The sequence below is a fragment of the Suricata suricatta genome, chromosome 8 (assembly GCF_006229205.1).
Source record: "Suricata suricatta isolate VVHF042 chromosome 8, meerkat_22Aug2017_6uvM2_HiC, whole genome shotgun sequence".
NCBI lineage: Eukaryota > Metazoa > Chordata > Mammalia > Carnivora > Herpestidae > Suricata > Suricata suricatta.
In genome coordinates this window covers 81,034,319-81,054,977 of record NC_043707.1, presented here as the reverse complement: position 1 = coordinate 81,054,977, position 20,659 = coordinate 81,034,319, and the positions used below count along the sequence as shown (strand labels likewise).

At 36.2% G+C, this 20,659-nt stretch overlaps 1 protein-coding gene across 1 annotated transcript in view; it reads right to left on the bottom strand.

Annotated features, from left to right (window-relative positions):
- Positions 1-20,659, bottom strand: part of SLC44A5 (solute carrier family 44 member 5) — a 197,332-nt gene that overhangs the window by 65,593 nt on the left and 111,080 nt on the right. Inside the window, exon 5 of the mRNA XM_029945813.1 lies at positions 19,711-19,795. Within this exon, the coding sequence (XP_029801673.1) occupies positions 19,711-19,795 (85 nt within the window). The remainder of the gene's footprint in view (positions 1-19,710; positions 19,796-20,659) is intronic.

Genomic DNA, 20,659 nt, shown 5'->3' with positions numbered 1-20,659 from the left:
AATACTTGGTCTGACTCAACTCCAATGCAAGGTGGCCACAGACTGCCCCATTAATATAAGGACAAAACCGTGCTCACAAAAAAGGAAAGAACCACTGTAGATGACTCAATTAAAGGCAAATGCAGCACAGCCACATCAGTAGGGCACACACAACATACAAAGAGACATTTCCAAAGTGCCAGGTTCTGGTGAACAGAGGACATTTAAGTACAGGGCATTATAGGAACTCTTCTTCACACAGCCATTACTTTCAAGAGCAGAAGACATAGCAGACTTTCCTAACACACAGAAACAAACAGAATGTTACACAAAATGAGGAGACAGAGGAATTTGTCCCAAATAAAAGAACAGGACAAAATCACAGCAAGAAAGCTAAATGTAATAGAGATAAGTAATAGATACGCCTGGTAGAGAATTTAAATAGTCACCAAAATGCTCAATGGACTTGAGAAAAGAGTGAAGGTCTTCAGAGAGATCCTCAACAAAAAGATGGAAAACATGAAAAAGAAGCAATCAGAGATGAAGAAATAATAAATAAAATTAAAAATATACTAGATGTAATGAATAGTGGACTAGAGGAAGCAGAGAAACAGATTAGTGATCTCGAGGACAGAGTGAAAGCAATCAAGCTGAACAGGAGGGACAAATAATAATTAATAATAATAATAATAATAATACAAAATGAAAATAGACTGAGGGACCTCAGTGACCCCATCAGGTGTACTAACATTTGCATGTTAGATCCCAGAGAGAGAAGAGAGGACAAAGAGGGGAGAAAATTTGAGGAAATAATACATGAAAACTTCCCAAACCTGGGGAAGGAACTAGAAATCCAGATCTTAGAGGCACAGAGAGCTCCCAACAAAATCAGTCCAAGAAGGTCCACATCAAGACACATAGCAATTAAAATGGTAAAAAGTAGTGAGAAAGAGAGAATTTTAAAAGTAGCAAATAAAATAAATAAAACAGTTGCATACAAAAGACACCAGAAGGCTATCAGCTAATTTTTCAGCAGAAACTTTGTGAGCCAGAAGGGTATGGCATGATCAATTCAAAGTATTAAAAGAAAAAAGAACCTCCAGCCAAGAATACTCTTCAATACAAGGAGATATAAAGAGTTTCTCAGATAAATAAAAGTTAATGGAACTCAGTCTTTAACTTAAACCAGTCATATAAGAAATGTTAAAGAGAACTCTGAGTGGAAGACCATAAACAAGAGAAAGAAAATTAGGCACCACAAAAGCAGTAAAATTAAGTATACCTATAAAAAAAAATCAGTCAAGGGATTCACAAAATTAAAGGATTTAAAGTATTACATCATATACCTAAAACATGGGGAGAAGAAGAGGAGGAAAGAGTGGGTATGTACTTAAGTGACCTTCAATTTTGTACAGACTGCTATAAGGATAAGATATTATATACATCAGTGCCTGGATGGCTCAGTTGGCTAAATGTGGACTCTTAATTTTGGCTCAGGTCCTGATCTCATGGTTCAGGATTTTGAGCCCTGCATCAGGTTCTACACTATCAGTGTGAAGCCTGCTCGGGGTTTTCTCTCTCTCTCTCTGCAGCCCCCCTCTCTGTACCCCACACATGCTCTTTCCCTCAAAATGAATAAATTCAAGATAAAAAAGATGTTATATACAAACCCAATGGCAACAAGAAATTTAAAAAATAGCCATAAATATGCAAAAATAAAGAGAAAGGAATCCAAATCTATTATCTAAAGAAAGCTATCAGACTGTGAGAGAAGAGAGGAAGGAACAAAGAAGAACTACAAACCCCCCACTCCATAAAATAACAGAAAAATGGCAATACATATCAATAATTACTTTGAATATAAATGGACTAAACACTCCAATCAAAAGACATAGGGTGATAGAATAAATTAAAAAGCAAGACCCATCCATATGCTGCCTATAGGACACTCATTTCAGTCCTAGCAACAGATGCAGATTGAAAGTGAAGGATAAAAAAGCAATTATCAAGAAAATGGAAGTGAAAAGAAAACCAGGGTAGCAATACTTATATCGGACAAAATAGACTTTCTAACAAAGACTGTAAAAAGAGACAAAGAAGGTCAGTATATAATGATAAAGGGAACAATCCAACAAGAAGATACAACAATTTTAAATATTTATGCACCCAACACAGAGGCACCCAAATACATAAAACAGCTAACAACAAATATAAAGCAAATTATCAATAGTAACACAATAATGGTAAGGGTACCTTAACACTTCACTTACATCAATGGATAGATCATGCAAACAAAATCAACAAAGAAACAGTAGCTTTGAATGACAAATGGGACCACATGGATCTAAAAGAGGTATCAGAATATTCTATCCTAAAATAGCAGAATATACATTCTTTTGAAGTGCATATGGAACCTTATCCAGAATATATCATATATTAGTCCACAAACTAAGGAATTCAAAAAGAAGGAAGACATATCATGTATCTTTTCTGACCACAATGCTATCAACTAGGAATCAACCACAAGAAAAAAATCTGAAAAGAATAAAAATTCATGGAGGATAAATAACATGCTACTAAACAATGAATGGGTCAACCAAGAAATCAAAGAGGAAATAAAAAAACTACATGGAGACAAATGAAAGTGAAAACACAATGGTTCAAAATCTTTGGGATGCAGCAAAAGCTGTTCTTAGAGGGAAGTTTATAGTAATACAGGACTACACCAAAAAGCAAGAAAAATCTCAAATGAGCAACTCAACCTTATATCTAAAGGAGCTAGAAAAAAACAGTAGAAGGGAAAAAAAATAAAGAGCATAAATAAATGAAATAGAAAGTAAAAAAAAAGAAATTGTAATTGAACAGACCAGTGAAACCAGAAGCTGGCTCTTTGAAAAGATCAACAAAATTGATAAGTTTTAGCCAGACTCCAGTGAGAGTGAGAATGAGGACTCAAGCAAAGTCAGAAGTGAAAGAAAAGAAATATCTGATACCAAAGAAATATAAAGCATTACAAGAGAATATTATGAAAAAGTATATATCAACAAATTGGACAATCTCAAAGAACTGGATAAATTTTTAGAAACCTATGATTTCCTAAAACTGAATCAGGAATAAATAGAAAATATCAATAGACTAATTACTAGCAATGAACTTGAATCAGTAATCAAAACCCCCCCAAAAAGAAAAAAAAAAGCCCAGGACCAGATAGCTTTACAGGTGAATTCTACCAAACATGTAAAGAAGGGTTAACACCTGTTCTTCTCAAATTATTTTCTTAAAAAAACATAGAAAAGGAAGAAAAACTTCCAAATTTAGTCATGAGGCTAGCATTACCCTGAAATCAAAACCAGTAAGGACATTATAAAAAAGAGAACTATGGGGGGAGCGTGGGTGGCTCAGACAATGAAGCATTCAACTTTTGACTTTGACTCAGGTAATGATCTCACAGTTTGTGAGTTTTGAGTCTCATGTTGGGCTTTGCACTTATAATGCAGAGCCTGCTTGGGATTCATTCTCTCTTTCTTGACCTTGCTTTCTCACTCTCTTGCTCTCAAAAATAAACAAACATTAAAAAAAGAGAGAACTGTTGGGAACAGATGCAAAAATCCTCAACAAAATAGTAGCAAATGGAATCCAACAATACATTTTTAAAAATGATTCATGGAACACCTGGGTGGCTCAGTCAGTTGAGCATCTGGCTCAGGTCATGATCTCGTGGTTCGTGAATTCAAGCCCCACATCAGGTTCTGTGCTGACAGCTAGCTCAGAGCCTGGAGCCTGCTTCAGATTCTATGTCCCCCTCTCTCTCTGACCCTCCCCTGCTCATGCTGTCTTTCTCTCTCAAAAATAAAAATAAAATAAGACATTGAAAAAAACTCATTCACGATGATAAGTGGAATTTTTTCCTGAGATACAAAGGTGGTTCATTATTTGCAAATTAATCAACATGATACATCACACCAACAAGAGAAAGGATAAAAACCATATGACCATTTCAATAGATGCAGAAGAAGCATTAGACAAAATACATCCATTCATGATAAAAACCATCAAAAAGTATGTGTAGAGTGAATATACCTTAACATAATAAAGACCCTAAATGAGAAGTCCACTGCTAATATTATGCTGAAAAACTGAGCTTTTCCCCTAAGAATCAGGAGCAAAACAAGAACCACTTTCACCACTTTTATTCAACACACTACTGGAAGTCTTAACAATGAGACAAGAAAAAAGAAATGCAAGCCCTCCAAATTGGTAAGGAAGAAGTAAAACTTCCACTACTTGCAGATGGTATGATACAATATATAGAAAACCCTAAAGACTCCACAAAAAAATACTAGCAGTAAATAAATGAATTCATTCACTGAACCAGTGAATTCAGTAAGGTTGCAAGATACAAAATCAACATACATATTTTGTTGCACTTCTATACATAAATAATGAAGTGGCAGAAATAGAAATTAAGGAAAGAATCTCATTTACCATTGTGCCAAAAATAATACCTAGGAATAAACATAAACAAGTAGGTGAAAGACTTGTACTCTGAAAACTGTAAAGCACTGGAGAAAGAAATTGAAGATGACACAAATAAATGGAAAGATATTCCACGGTCATGGATTGGGAGAATGAATGTTGTTAAAATGTCCAAACTACCCAAAACAATCTACAGATTTAATGCAATCCTGGTCAAATCATCAATAGCATTTTTCACAGAACTAGAACAAACATTCCTAATACTCAACAAACACCCCAAATAGCCAAAGTGATCTTGAAAAAGAACAAAACTGGAGATATCCCAGATTTCAAGATATACCACAAAGCTATAGTAATAAGGGGCACTCAGGTGGCTCAGTCAATTGAGCATCCAACTCTTAATTTTGGCTCAGGTCATGATCTCACAATTTGTGAGACTGAGCCTTATGTCAGGCTCTGTGCTGACCGTGGAAAACCTGCTTGGGATTCTCTCTCTCCCGCTCTCTCTGCTCCTCCCCTGCACATGCTCTCTGTCCCTCTCAAAATACATAAACTTTTTTTTTTAACTCTAGTAATCAAAAGAGTATGGGACTGGCACAAAAATAGACACTCAGATCAGTGGAACAGAATAGAGATCCCAGAAATAAAACCATGATTATATGGTAAAATAATCTTTGAAAATGGAGGCAAGGATATGCAATGGGAAAAAGTCTATTGAACAAATGGTGTTGGGAGAAGAGGACAGCTAAATGCAAAAGAACAAAACCAGACCACCAGCTTACTCCATATGCAAAAATAGACTCAAAATAGATTAAGAATCCCGGGGTGCCTGGGTGGATCAGTTGGTTAAGTGTCTGACTTCAGCTCAGGTCATGATCTCATGGTTCATGGGTTCGAGCTCTGCGTCAGGCTCTGTGCTGACATCTCAGAGCTTGGAACCTGCTTCTGATTCTGTGTCTCCTCTCTTTGACCCTCCTCCGCTCACAATCTGTCTCTCTCTCTCTCAAAAATAAATAAATGTTAAAAAATTTTTTAATTAAAAAAATTCTAAATGTAAGACCACAAATCATAAAAATCCTAGAAGAGAGCAAAGGCAATAATTTCTCTGACATTGGCTGTAGCAAAATTTTTCTACATATATCTTTTGAGGCAAGAGCAACAAAAGCAAAATTGAACTATGAGGACTACATCAAAATAAACCTTACTACATCAAAAAACCTTATGCACACCAAAGGAAACAATCAACAAAACTAAGATAACCTACTGAAGGGGAGAAGATATTTACAAATGACATCTAATAGAAGATTAGCATACAAAATATATAGTGATCTTATACAACTCAGCACTTAAGGGATAATCCAATTAAAAATGGGCAGAAGAGGGAAGCCTGAGTGGCTCAGTCAGTTGGAGCATCCGACTTTGGTTTAGGTCATAATTTCATGGTTCATGGGTTCGAGCACCATGTCAGGCTCTGTGCTGACCACTCAGAGCCTGGAGCCTGCTTCAGATTCTGTGCTTCCTCCTCTCTGCTCCTCCCTCCCCCACTTATTCTCTCTCTCTCTCTCTAAAATGAATAAACTTAAAAAATTTTTTTAAATGGACAGAGGATATGAACAGACATATCTCTGAAGACATACAAATGGCCAACAGACATATGAAAGGATGCTCAACATTACTTGTCATAAGGAAAATGCAAATCAAAACTACAATGAGCTATCACCTCACACCTGTCAGAAGGACTAAAACAAAAAAACACAAGAAAAAACCAGTGTTGGCCAGTATGTGCAGAAAAGGGAACTCTCATGCACTATGTGTGTGAATGCATAGTAGTGTAGCCACTGTGGAAAACAGTATGGAGTTTCCTCAAAAAATTAAAAATAGAATTACCATATGATCCAGTAATTCCACTAATGAGTATTTACCCAAATAATGGGAAAACCCTAAATCAAAAAGATATATACATCCCTGTATTAAGTGAAGCATTATTTACAAGAGCCAAGATCTGAAATCAGCCCAGTGGGATCATACATACCTTGTACACACACACTCACACTCACACACATGCACACACACACAAATATGCACACGCACACACACACAAATACATACACAATGTATTACTCAGTCATAAAAAAAAAGAAAAAAGAATGCAATCTTGCCCGTTGCAATGATATTAATGAATCTAGATGGTATAATGCTAAGTGATAAGTCAAAGAAAGATAAATATTATATAATATTTCATTCATATGTGCAATTTAAGAGGCAAAACAAATGAACAAAGGAAATAGAGAAAAGCCAAAAACAGACTCTTAAATATAGAGAATGAACTGATGATAACCAGAGGGTAGTGGAATGATGAAATAGGTAAAGGGGATTAAAATCACCTTATCATGGTGAACACTTAATAATGAATAGAATTGTTGAATCAGTATATTGTTCACCTGAAACTAATATAACCTTGTATATTAACTATACTGTCATTAAAATAAAATTTAAAAATCAAATATAATGAGGAATGACTGACAGACTTTAGCATGACAGAATGCAGAGCTCCATAGATCTACTTGCTAGTAAAACTGTATATATTAAAAAAAAACTGTTTTCATCATGAACATGTACTTTTTAGAAATTTAAAAATAACTTTTCTTATTATTAATGCTCCTTCAGTGTTTAGATTGGTAAATCACAGGCATATATTTGCTTCAAAACAACAAATGTTAAATGTTATTAGAACAAACCAATGATGTTTTCTGAAAAGCAAATATTTCAAAAGTCATTACAAGAAGTAGTCATAGAAAAATAAATTACTTGAAGAGAAAAAATATTAAAAATATGATTACCAAATTTTAAAAAAGAACAAAAGAACTGAAAAACATTTGAGAAAATCTCCTAGAATACAGAATAAAATGAGATGGAAAATGTAAGGAGAAAACAAAAGGCACTAAGAGAAATCCAGGAGGAAGAGAAGCTAAGATTGGAAAGCAGGAGGAGGACCCTGGGCTTGCCTCATCCCTTGATCACAGCTAGATAAATATCAAACATTATGAATATCCAAAAAATAGATCTAAGGATTGACAGAATAAACCACACAACTAGAGGAAGAGAAGAGTTAGCATTGTGGAAAGTAGAAGGTGTGGAGACATGATTTGGGGAAGAAATGAATTGTGGGTGCTATGGAGGGGAGAGAGTCCTGGACACAGAGAGAGGACAAAAAGAAAGAGAGAGGAATACATGGGATCACACAAGGAAAACACTTCCCCAGAGCAATTACTGAGAAAATCAGAAGAGATGATTTTTGTGAGTTTTACAAGTAACAAGGCTCAAAGACTGGAGTTTTAGAGGTCAGCTCTGTAGCTGGTGTGGGGTCCAGTGGGTGTGGCAGTGCTCCTGTGAAGAAGGAGGAAATTAGCCTGGGAGCAGATGGTGAGATCTGAGGATCCCCTGGGATGCACTAGGATAGACAGTTCCCCTTCTTAAAGTGCATCTGGAAGAGGTGGCATTTCCACTCCAGGCACCATTTCTCTCCTCCATAAACTAACTTCAGCATAAACTAACTTCAGTAAGTAGCACAGGGCCAACACTGACAGCCTAATCTGTTTACATCAGGCCCTGGCCCCCTGGGTACAGCAGGTGCTGCTTTTCTTGGACAAGTATGCTGCTTTTCTTGGACAAATGTGCCTGAGAACCAGCAAAATGGGTCCCTACCCCAGAAGACCAACACAAATCCACACATACACCATGTCTACTGACCACAGATTTCTGCAAAGCTTCAACCCTAGTGGAAACAGATCAGATCTTTACCTAACAAGTGGACCACAGCATACCTAGATAAAACTCATCATACTTTGGCCAAACACTCCCATTGCAGAGAAAGAGAAACTGCAGAAGACCAACTTAAGGTAAAGAGCAGCCAACACAGCAGTGGAGTGCACACAGCATACACCAGAGACACTTCCTGAAGGACCAGGCTTTGGGCAGTATATGGCCTCTTCCTTCATAATCCATTACTCTCAAGAGAAAGAAACCTAATCGGGTTCCCTAACACAGGGAAGAAAACAGAGGTCTAGACAAAATGCCAAGACAGAGAAATTCATCCCAATAGAAAGAACAAGAAAAGGTCACCGTCAGGAATCTAATTGAAACAAATATAAATAATATTCCCAATTCATAATTTAATTTTTTTTACATTTTTTTATTTTTGAGAGACAGAGACAGAGCATGAACAGGGGAGAGGCAGAAAGAGAAACAGACACAGAATCCGAGGCAGGCTTCAGGCTCTGAGCTAGATCTCATGAACCGTGAGATCATGATCTGAGCTGAAGTCAGACACTCAACCGACTGAGCCACCCAGGCACCCCCTAATTCATAATTTAAAGCAACAATCATATGGATACTAGCTGGGCTTGGGAAAAGGATAGAAGATACCAAGGACTCCCTTATCACAGAGATAAAGACCTAAAAACTGGTCAGACTGACATAAAAACTACAATAACTGAGATTTGAAACCAACTGGATATAATGATCACAAGGATGAAAGAAGCAGAGGAATGAATAAGTGATATAGAAAACAGAATTATGGGAAATAATGAAACTGAAAAGACAAAATAAAAATATTGGATCATGAATGTAGACTTAGTGAACTCACTAACTCCGTAAAGTCTAACAACATTCATATCATAGAAGTCTCAGATAAAGAGATGGAAAAGGGGGCAGAAGGCTTACTTGAGGAAATCGTAGTTTCTCTAATCTGAAGGAGGAAACAGACATCCAAATCCAGGAGGCACAGAGAACTCCCATAAAAATCAACAAAATCAGGCCAACACCTAGACATATTGTAGTTAGATTTGCAAAATATAGTGATAAAGAAAAAATCCTAAAGGCAGCAAGACAAAAGGTGTCCTTAAATTACAAGGAAAGACAAATAAGGTTAGGAGCATATCTTTCTATAGAAACTCGGCAGGCCAGTAGAGAGAGGCATGATATATTGAACTTACTGACTGAGAAAAGTATACAGCCAAGAATACGCTAGCCAGCAAGGCTGTCATTCAGAATAGGAGAGATAAAGAGTTTCCCAGAAAAACAAAAACTAAAGGAGTATAGTTAACTAAACCAGTTGTTTAGTGGTCACAAAAGCAACAGAGCAGAAAAAAAAAAAAAAAACAGAGATCACCAGAAACAATGACTTTACATGTAATACAATGGCACTAAATTTCTATCGGGGCAGTTGGGTGGCTCAGTCAGTGGAACATCTGACTCTTGATTTCAGCTTGGTTCATGATCACAGTTTGAGAGATCAACCCCTGCATCAAGCTCTGCACTGACAACATGGATCCTGCTTGGGATTCTCATTCTCCCTCTCTCTGCCCCTCCCCTGCTTGCTCTCTTTCAAAAAATTAAAAAAATTATATTTATCAATAATCACTCTGAAGGTAAATGGATTAAACACTCCAATAAAAAGATATGGGGTGTCAGAATGGATTAAAAAATAAGACTCATGTATATGCTACCTACTAGAGACTCATTTTAGACTGAAAGACATTTGCAGATTAAAAGTGAGAGGATGGAGAACCATCTATCATGCTAATAGATGTCAAAAGAAAACCAGAGTAGCCATACTTCTATAGGACAAACTAGATTTTAATCCAAAGATGGTAACAAGAGTGAAGAAGGGCAATACATCATAATAAAGGGTCTATCCAACAGGAAGATCTAACAATTGTAAATATTTATGACCCCCAACTTGAAAGCACCCAAATATATAAAACAATTAGTAACAAACATAAAGGAACTCATTGATAATACAATAATAGTAGGGGTCTTTGACACCGTACTACATCAATGGACAAATCATCTAAGCAGGAAATCAAGGAAACAATGGCCTTGAATGACACACTGGAGCAGGTGGACTTAACAGATATATTCAGAACATTTTATCCTAAGCAGCAGAGTACATATTCTTTTAAATGCACATGAGTTATTCTCCAGAATAGATCACATACTAGGTTACAAATCCATCCTTGACAAGTACAAAGAAGCACAACACACATTCTTGTCGAGTGCACACAGTACTTTCTCTAGATTATATCACACATTGGTCACAAATCAGCCCTCAACAAGCACAAATAGATTGAGATCATACCATGCATATTTTCAGACTGTAATACTATGAAACTTGAGGCCAATCACAAGAAAAAATTTGGAAAGATCACACTCACATGAAGAATAAAGAATATCTTCCTAAAGAATGAATGGGTCAACTATGAACTTAAAGAATAAATTAAGTACATGGAAACAAATAATAAAACACAACAGTCCCAAAATCTTTGGGATGCAGCAAGCACGGTTATAAGAGGGAAGTATGTAGCAATACAGGCCTACCTCAAGAAGCAAGAAATAACCCAAATATGCAACCTAATCTTACACATAAAGAAGCTAGAAAAAGAACAGCAAATGAAGCCTAAAACCAGTAGAAGAGGGGAAATAATAGAGAGTAGAGAAATAAGTGATATAGAAAGAAAAAAGAAACACTAGAACAGATCAGTGAAACCAAGAACTCAAGAATTAATAAAATTGATAAGCCCCTAGCCAGACTTATCAAAAAAGAAAAGATAAAGGACCCAAATAAATAAAATCACTAGTGAGAGAGGAGAGATCATAACCAATACCACAGAAATACAAATAGTTATAATAGAAGATTATTAAGAATTATAAGCCAACAAACTTGGCAGTCTGGAAGAAATGGGCGAATTTTCAGAAACACATAAACTACCAAAACTGAAACAGGAAGAAAGAGAAAACATGAACAGACCACTACCATCAAAGAAAATGAATCAGTAATCAAAAATCTCCCAATAAGCAAAAATGTAGGCCAAATGAGTTCCAAGGGGAATTCTATCAAACATAAAAGAGTAGTTAATTCCTATTCTCTCAAACTATTAAAAATAAACAGAAATGGAAGGAATGCTTCCTAACTCATTCTATGAGGCCAGCATTACCTTGATTCCAAAACTTGATAAAGGCTCCACTAAAAAAGAGAACTAAAAGCCAATATACTTGATGACCATGGATGTAAAAGTTGTCAACAAAATACTAGCAAATTGAATTGAACAGTACATTAAAAGAATCATTCACCATGGTCAAGCTGGTATTTATTCCCAGATGCAGGAGTGGTTTAATAGTCACAAATCAATCAACATGATACTACATTAATAAAAGAACCATATGATTCTCTCAATAGATGCAGAAAAAGCATCTGACAAAGTACACCATCCATTCATACATTCATGAAAAATATTCAACAAAGTAGGGATAGAAGGAACATACCTCACCAAGGCCATATATGAAATAGCCACAGCTATTATCATCCTCAATGGGGGAAAACTGAGAGTTTTTCTTGTCTAATCAGAAACAAGAGAAGGATGTCCACTCTCACCACTGTTATTTAACGTAGTACTGGAGAGCCTAGCCTCAGCGATCAGAAAACACAGAGAAATAAAAGGCATCCAAATTGGCAAGGAAGATGTCAATTTTGACTATTTGCATGACAACATAATACTCTATGTTGAAAATCCAAAAGACTCCATCAAAAAATTGCTAGAACTGACACACAAATTCAGTAGTGTCTCAGGATACAAAATCAGTGTATAGATATCTGTTGCATTTCTATACACCAAGATTGAAATAGCAAAAAGAAAATCAAGGCATCAATTCCATTTACAATTGCACCAAAACCCCTAAAATACCTAGGAATAAACCTAACCACAAAGGTAAAAGATCTGTACTCTAATAACTTTTAAAACACTTTTGAAAGAAATTGAAGAGGACACCAAAAATGGAAAAACTTCCATGCTCATGGATTGGAAGAACAAACATTGCTAAAATATCCATACTATTGAAAGCTGTCCACACATTTAATGCAATCTCTATCAAAATACCACCAGAATTTTTCACAGAGCTACAACAAACAATCCAAAATTTGCATGAAACCACAAAATACCTTGAATGGCCAGAACAATCTTGAAAAAGCAAAGCAAAGCTGGAGGCATCACTATTCCAGATTTTGATGTATATTACAAAGCTATAATGATTCAGACAGTATGGTACTGACATAGAAACAAACACATAGGTCAATGGAACAGAATAGAAAACCCAGAAATAGACCCATAACTATATGGTCAACTCATCTTTGACAAAGCAGGAAAGAATATCCATTGGAAAAAAAAAAGACAATCTCTTCTTAAAAAGATGTTGGGAAAATTAGACAGTATCACACAAAAGAATCAAACTGGACTACTTTCTTACACCATATACAAAAATAAATTCAAAATGGATGAAAGACCTAAATGTGAGACAGGAAATCATCAAAATCCTAGAAGAGAACACAGGGCAATAACTTCTTGATAGTAACAACTTCTTACTAGATAAGTCTCCAGAGACACGGGAAACAAGAGCAAACATAAACTATTGGAACTTTTTATGATCAAGATAAAAAGCCTTCTACACACAAAGGAAACAATATACAAAATTAAAAGGCAACCTTTGGAATGGGAGAAAATATTTGCAAAGGACATATCTGAAAAAGGATTAGTATCCAAAGTCTATATGGAACTTATCAAATTCAACACCTTCCCCAAAGAATTAATCCAGTTAAAAAATGGGAAGACATAAATAGAACTTTTTCCAAAGAACACATCCAGATGGCTAACAGAGACATGAAAAGATGTACAGTATCACTCATCATCAGAGAAATACAAATCAGAACTCCAGTGAGCTATCTCCTCACACCTGTCAGAATGGCTAAAGTTAACAAGCTAAAAAACAGCAGAAGTTGGCGAGGATGGAGAGAAAAGGGAACCCTTTTACACTGTTAATGGGAATGCAAACTGATACATCCACTTTGGAAAATAGTATGGAGGTTCCTCAAGGTATTATGCTAAGCAAAGTAAATTAGTCAGAGAAAGAAAAATACCTTTTGATTTCACTCATATATGGATTTTAAGAAACAAAACAAAGGAACAACGGAGAGGGGAAAGAGAAAGGTAAACCAAGAAACAGACTTAAGTTTTTTAACGCAGTTTTTTTCTTTTACTTTTTTTAAATATTTATTTATTTTGAGAGACAGAGACAGATCATGATCAGGGAGGGGCAGAGACAGAGGGACACACAGAATCAAAAGCAGGTTCCAGGCTCTGAGCTGCCAGCACAGAGCCCGATACAGGGCTTGAACCCACTAACCGTGAGATCATGACCTGAGGTGAAGCCGGAGGCTCAACCGACTGAGCCACCCAGGCGCCCTAGACTTAATGTTTATTCATTTTTAATGTTTAGTTTATTTTTGAGACAGAAAGAGAGAAAGAGTGTGAGTGGGGAAGGGGCAGACAGAGAGGGAGACACAGAATCTGAAGCAGGCTTTGGGTTCTGAGCTGCAGCACAGAGCCTGACATAGGACTTGAATTCACAAGCCCAAGATCATGACCTGAGCCGAAGTTGGAGGCTCAGTCAAGTTAAGCCACACCCAGGCTCCCAATGTTTATTCATTTTGAGAGACAGAGACAGACAGACAGGGAGAGGGAGGGAGGGAGGGTGCATACACACATGCAAGAGTGAGTTGGGGAGGGGCAGAGAAAAAGGGAGATACAGAATCTGAAGCAGACTCCAGCCTCTGAGCTGTCAGCACAGAGCCCGATGCAGGGACTCAAAATCACGAACTGAGATCATTACCAGAGCCAAGGTCAGACACTTAACCAACTGAGCCACCCAGGCATCCCTGGTCTCTTATGAACTCTTAAATATGGAGAACAAACTGAGGATCACTGGAAGGGAGATGGAGCGGGTGGGGAGGAGGGGTTAAATGGGTATTAAGTAGGGCACTGGTTGTAATGAGCACTGGCTAAAATACGGAAGTGTTGACACATTAAATTCTACGTGAAAATAATACTATACTGTATGTTCCCAACTGGAATTTAAATAAAGATATGAAACTTAAAAAAAAAAAAAACGGATGAAGCCAGGAGGTCCAAGGTTTGAGTAACAAGAGTTCCAAAAACACAACCAATAAAATGGAAAGAATGAAAACAGCAAAGAAATAATTAATAAAAAAAAAATCCCAGGGCTGATGAGTCATAGTTCTTCAGAATTAAAGGACCCAAGACTGAACAAAAATAATTTAAAAAGAGAAAAAGACCTACATCACATTGTAAGATTTCAAAATGCTAAGAATAAAGAAATGATTTTAATTTTTTTCCAGGGAAAAAAGTCACCACAAGGTAAGTGAATCAAACTGGCATTGGATACACTGCATGCCAAAAGCATTGAAATAGTGTCTTCAAATTTCTGTCAAAATTGTCTTTAAAGGTACAAATATATCAGTAGACCATCGGTTAACTATAGAGAGAAAAGTAAAATATTTCCAGAAACTCTGCAAATATATCTCCTGTGCTTCCTTTTCTTAGTAAGATCCTCAAGAATTTCTCCATCAAAACAAGGGTGTCCAAAATGAAAGAAATTGGCATGTAAGAAACAGTATATGGGACACACGTACTTAAAAAGATGCTTGTTGTTCATCTAAAATTAAAATTTAAGTAGGCATTCTACGCTTCTGTTTACTAAATCTGGCAACTCTAAAGTCAGGATCTAATGTTAGGAGGTATACAAGTTCCAGAATTAAAGCTATTTAGTAGACCTACAATTTACCAGGTCCTGAGTGAGACAAAAGAAAGGGAGACCTATCTCTGCAAGGTAGGTCTTCAAAGAAAAGGGAGCCTCTGAAAAATGGTGTTTGTGTTGGTAGAAAACCTTGTGGTCCTGATAAAGGCTCTTCAAATAAAAGAGCACGATTCTTTCTAGGTCATCCATGTTGTCACAAATAGCAAGGTTTCATTCTTTTCTTATGGCTAATATTCCATTGTGTCTATATTACCAAAACAAGTGGACAAACAATGACAACAAAAGAGAAACAGATTCATAAATGTAGAAAATAGACTGGTGGTTGTCAGTAGGGTGGGGAGGAGGGGATGGGCAAAATAGGGGGATGGGGATTAAGAGATACACATTTCTAATTATAAAATAAATAGGTCATGGGGATGAGAAGTACAGCATAATGAATAAAGTCAATAATATTGTAATAACTTTCTATGATGACAGATGGTAACTACCTTAATATGGTGAGCATGCAGAAATGCATAGTTGTTCAATCACTATGTTGCACATCTGAAACTAATGTAACATTAGAAGTCAACTACAGTTCCATTAAATTTTTTTTTTAAGGAAAAGAACTTGCTGGCAAACAAAGTATTATAAAAACTGTCAATGCCCTATGTGAAAGCAAACAAAAATGTGAGATGACACCAAGCCACGAAAAGAGCATAGGACTTAACTGATACCAGTGACACAGTAGACGTGAAAATGTAATGGCCTGGTATTGAAAAAGGTTTACACAGTTTAAACAAAGTAAAAGTCTCTTGTTTCCAACTTCTAGAATCAACCTACCAGTCAAACATGAAAGGTCTGCTAAAGTTACAGAACTGACTTTATGACAAATTTGATTATATCAAGGGTAAATGTAGAAAGTGGATGGCGAAGTGGAAAAGAAGGAGAGAAGGGTAGCAGGATAATATCCTCTTTTTATATGAAGAGAAGTCTAAACACTGACAAAAATTAATGGAACAAGAAATAGAGGCATTAGTATAGTATTTAAAGTCACAAAAGTAACTTTGTGAAAATCTAAAGGTAATATTCTAATTGCAAACAAGGGAGGAAGAGGGAATCAGGAAAAGATAATGAATTAAATATTTTTCATAGCAGGCTGTTAATGGCTACTATCTGATAAAGCACAAAATAAATTAATAAAGCACAATAGAATAAGCATATTATTTAAAGTTATGCAAAGGACAAACAACAACAACAACAAAACAAAACAAAAAAACACAAGAAGAACTAAGACCAATGTAATAGACTGAATGTGTTCCTCTGAAAATTTGTTTGTTGAAATCTTAGCCCGCAATCTGATAGTACTAGGAAATGGAACTTTGGGGACATAATTGGAGTCCTTGTGATCAGGATGAGTGCTCTCATGAGAGATCCCAGAGAGCTCCATCCTCTGGGTGAGGACTGCCATCTGCACAGTGGAGAACGGGTCCTCACGGAGAACCTGACAACACTGGCACCCCGATCTTGGATTTCCAGTCCCTAGAACTGTGAGAAGTGAATTTCTGTTGTTTATAACCCCCTCGGTCTATGACATTCTGTTATAGTAGCCTTAGCTTACTAAGAGAACCAGAGAGAGAAGAGAGGTCTCTGTGGAATGAAATTGTGGGTAAGGAGTGTGGACAGGAGACCAGTGCTTTTATAAGCTCTTCATTAATGTTTGCTTTACTTTCACATGCATTTATTATATTGATATAGATTTTAGAAATTAAATAAGGGATGCGTGTTTTAATCTAATTTGGTAACTGTGCTGCATCAGACAATGTTCAAAATTGTTTTAAATACCTTTTTATGAGCTGAAGTTTTTGTGGTAGCCAGAAGGTGGCATCAAAATCAATTGAGTGGAAATCCCAAAGAAAAGGAGCCTACTTAAGAATAACTTCCATGAACCTCAACAGGCAGAGAGAGTTACATCAAGAAAGAACTCCATTTCTTTTGAGATCTCTCTTTTTCATGTTTCAACATTTTAGAAAATGCCCAGTGATTCCCCTAGGATCCTTGTGGTTAGGCATGGATAGACAAAGCACATAGTAGCCAAACTCTACATCCCCAATACTACCACACCACATTTTAACATGAAATTTACACTTCAACAATTCTTATAATAGCTTAAAAATGTACATTGTAATAGACCAGATGCAGAAAAAATAGGAATTATAGGTTGTAAATTATTATATGATAAATATGGTATCAGAAATCAGAGAAGAAAAGAGCATATTATTCAACCATCTATTCTGAGATAACTGCATATGCAGTTGGAAAAACATTTGATTACTACTTCAGTTCCTACACAAAAAAGAAATTCCATGTAGATTAGAAATTTAAATATAAAAAAGGAAACTATAAAAATACTAGAGAAATATAGGTGAGTGTTATATTCCAGAGGAGGAAAGTGATTATAATCATGACACAAAATCCAAAAACTATAAAGGAAAATCAATAGAATCACCCCCTTGAAAATATAAACATAATTTTTAATGGCTCCATTATATAAGAGAAGTCCTAATTTACTATCATCTGTATATTATTGGATCTCTGTATGGTTTCCAATATATTGTAATTATAAATAAGACATTAATGACTAGGTCTTTGTTTTGCTAGGATTGTCTTTGAATAATCTTCATGTGCTGAAATTTGTGATATCCCATTTTTGTTGGAAATAAGTAGGTCGCTGGCTTAGGTGTAGAATACTTATTGTTACAGAGGCCTCTTTAAAAATAGCCTATTTTAAGAGCTAGAGATGTGTAGGGTTTTTTTCTTTTCTTTTTCACTACCTGGTGCTTTCTTTGTCCTTCATAGTATGAAAGTTTTGTTGGCAATGTCTAGGATTTTTTGAGTTACTGAGGTTAAAATAAGAATTACTACTCTACTTGAGGATTTACTCCACTCACTGATGGGCAACAAGGACTTTTTGTCTCGGTCAGTTTGTCTGCCATAAACTCAATCTGACATGATTAAGGATTTGACACTATCCCCCCTCCCCAACGTCTAGTTTTTTCAATTATCTGTAATGATTCTACTCTGTACATTTTATTAACCCTTTCCTGAATCTATTATTTAATTTGTGTATCTCTTGGAATAATAAGTTCCCGGGTTATGGGTGGGCAACACAGGTAAAACAACAAATGTTCGCACACACCCAATGTTTGGAGCCCTGTTTTTTGTTGTTTTGGGTGGTAGGAAGGACTGTTGTTTTTGTTTTCTACCATTCAATACCAACTTTCATAGAAACTGAATTGATAATGAAGAATTAGAAGATCTAGTAAAAATCCAGGTATTGCAAGAAATGGACCAGTGAGAAAGAGAAAAAAATTTTTAAAGTGAAGTTTATGTTTTGTTTTGTTTTAGTGTAAAGAAATAAAAATTTGTCTTTAGAAAATGGAAACTTTTGTTATGGTTAATATTAGAAAGAAATTTGATAAAATATTCTCCCTTTTTTATTTCATCTAGTCAGAGTCATTGTCTATAGCAGCCAAGTAGCCTTGAAAAATCTACCACTCGCTGAAGGCCTTCTGGGTGCACCCTTCTGGGAAGTGAAGTGATATGTCAGTAGGCATGGTGGCAAAAACAACTCTATCTGCACTGTTCAGCTACTTAGAACTCAGCCTTCCAAAAGCCCATCTCCTAAGGCATTTTAAAACACAGCTTCTGATAAAATCATTCATCCAGTTCATCCATCTTAATTATACTTTTACTAAGCAAAATCTCCATGCATCCCAATAAAATGCTGTTTAAAAATGACAACCTGTCCTAAATTATAGTATGAAATTTCCCAATTGCTTACAAATTGTCTCTAAGAAAAAAGGAAGGGAAGCCCTCCTTTTTAAAAATTTTAATCTTCTTATGAAGTCTACTAGGATTAATGTAAAAGCAATTTAGTCACTAGCTAGACCCCCAAACCTGGTCTTTGCTGCTCATGTGCTTGTACCCACCAATGCTTGCCCCACAGTTTCCTTACATTCTACTTATCTCTTAACTCAGGCAAAGGACCTTATGGGCATAGCATCCCATGATGTCGAATGAAACTACCCTTCGAGCAATAATGACTTTCTGAGGAAGAATTCTCGTGGCACAGACCACTCAGACCAGATTGAGCTAATTGCACAACTCACTCCTGCACAAATGGACCATGGGCTGACTTCTGGAATGACCAAGAATAATGTTTACCTCATTATAGTATTAAGATATCTGCCCATGATGGAGCACAAGTCTCATTTACATAACATACAATATATGTATAGGCATATTTCTTTAAGGTACATATGTGACCTTATGCCCACTTCTACATACGATGATAAGGCTTCCCTATTAAATATTCATCCTAACCCTAAGCAAAAGGAACTTTCATCCCTGTTCAGGAAGTCACAACTTTGGAAGTTATTCCCAAGATCTCCTTATTTGGTACAAATCAAGTTTCCAATGTGTGACTACTCACCTGGTGTAGTTTCTATCTGTAACTCACCAAGGAGCAAACTCACGTTGGTTTGGTTAAAATTTCTAGGTTCCAGCTTCGACAATAAAACCAGACAAAGGAAAGGCGGTCATACTCACTCATTGGGGGTGCCCTTCTGGCCACAAAAGTGGCCCTTGCTGTCTGTAGGATAGGCCACTCTCCTGGGGTCGCCATGTACCCAGGCTGCAGGAACAAGAAAGGACAAAAACTCTATCAGCAATAGCTGACTGAAGGCAGTCTGATTTGAGAAATTAGAATGCATCACTGCAACACACTAACCTCTCCCCTCAGTCACAAGAGATTATTGATTTTCTTCAAAGAGTAATTTCTTAATGAAAAGTAAAATAAAATATGGATGAATCAGTCAGAAAACACATTTCTCATAATCTCTCAGGATTCATCTGAGTTGTAGCCAAAACCTGAGGTAATGCATTTAGAAAATGACATTTATTAGAATGTGAATTAGAGGGCACACTACAAATGCTTGGTTGGCTGGAAGTCACATTTTCTAAGGCTTAAAATTGAATGACTTCATAGCAGAGCTAATAAATTTACAGCAAATGTTATGATGTCATTCTTTTGGGTTATACATAAGTGAAATCCATTAAAAAATTCAAAGGAATGAAACTGTAATGCCCAATTCACATTGACTGGCTCTTTCTAACCTCATGTGACATTAAAAAGGCAAACAGCCACTTTAGTGAAATATATAATAAAGATTTGCTGTACATTTTGTCTGATAATCTCAAAGCTTATTATAAATACCAAGTGTTCTCAAAATTCACAAAAACAAGAACTTGATTCGGTTTTCCCAGAAGATGCTGGGCTCTACCTCATGCAGACTCGTCTTGCTTATTTTCTAAGAATTACAAACTTGACTGACAGCTAGAATAGAGAATGACAGAAAGTAATATGTGTTAGCTAACTGAATGTCTCCAAACATTTTTAGTTTAATATAGTCCCTAAAAAATCTAGAAAGTGCATTGGTCATCTAGTAATGCTTGCCTCTGCATATAGAAAACATATCTCTTTGTTCCTTCCTTCCTT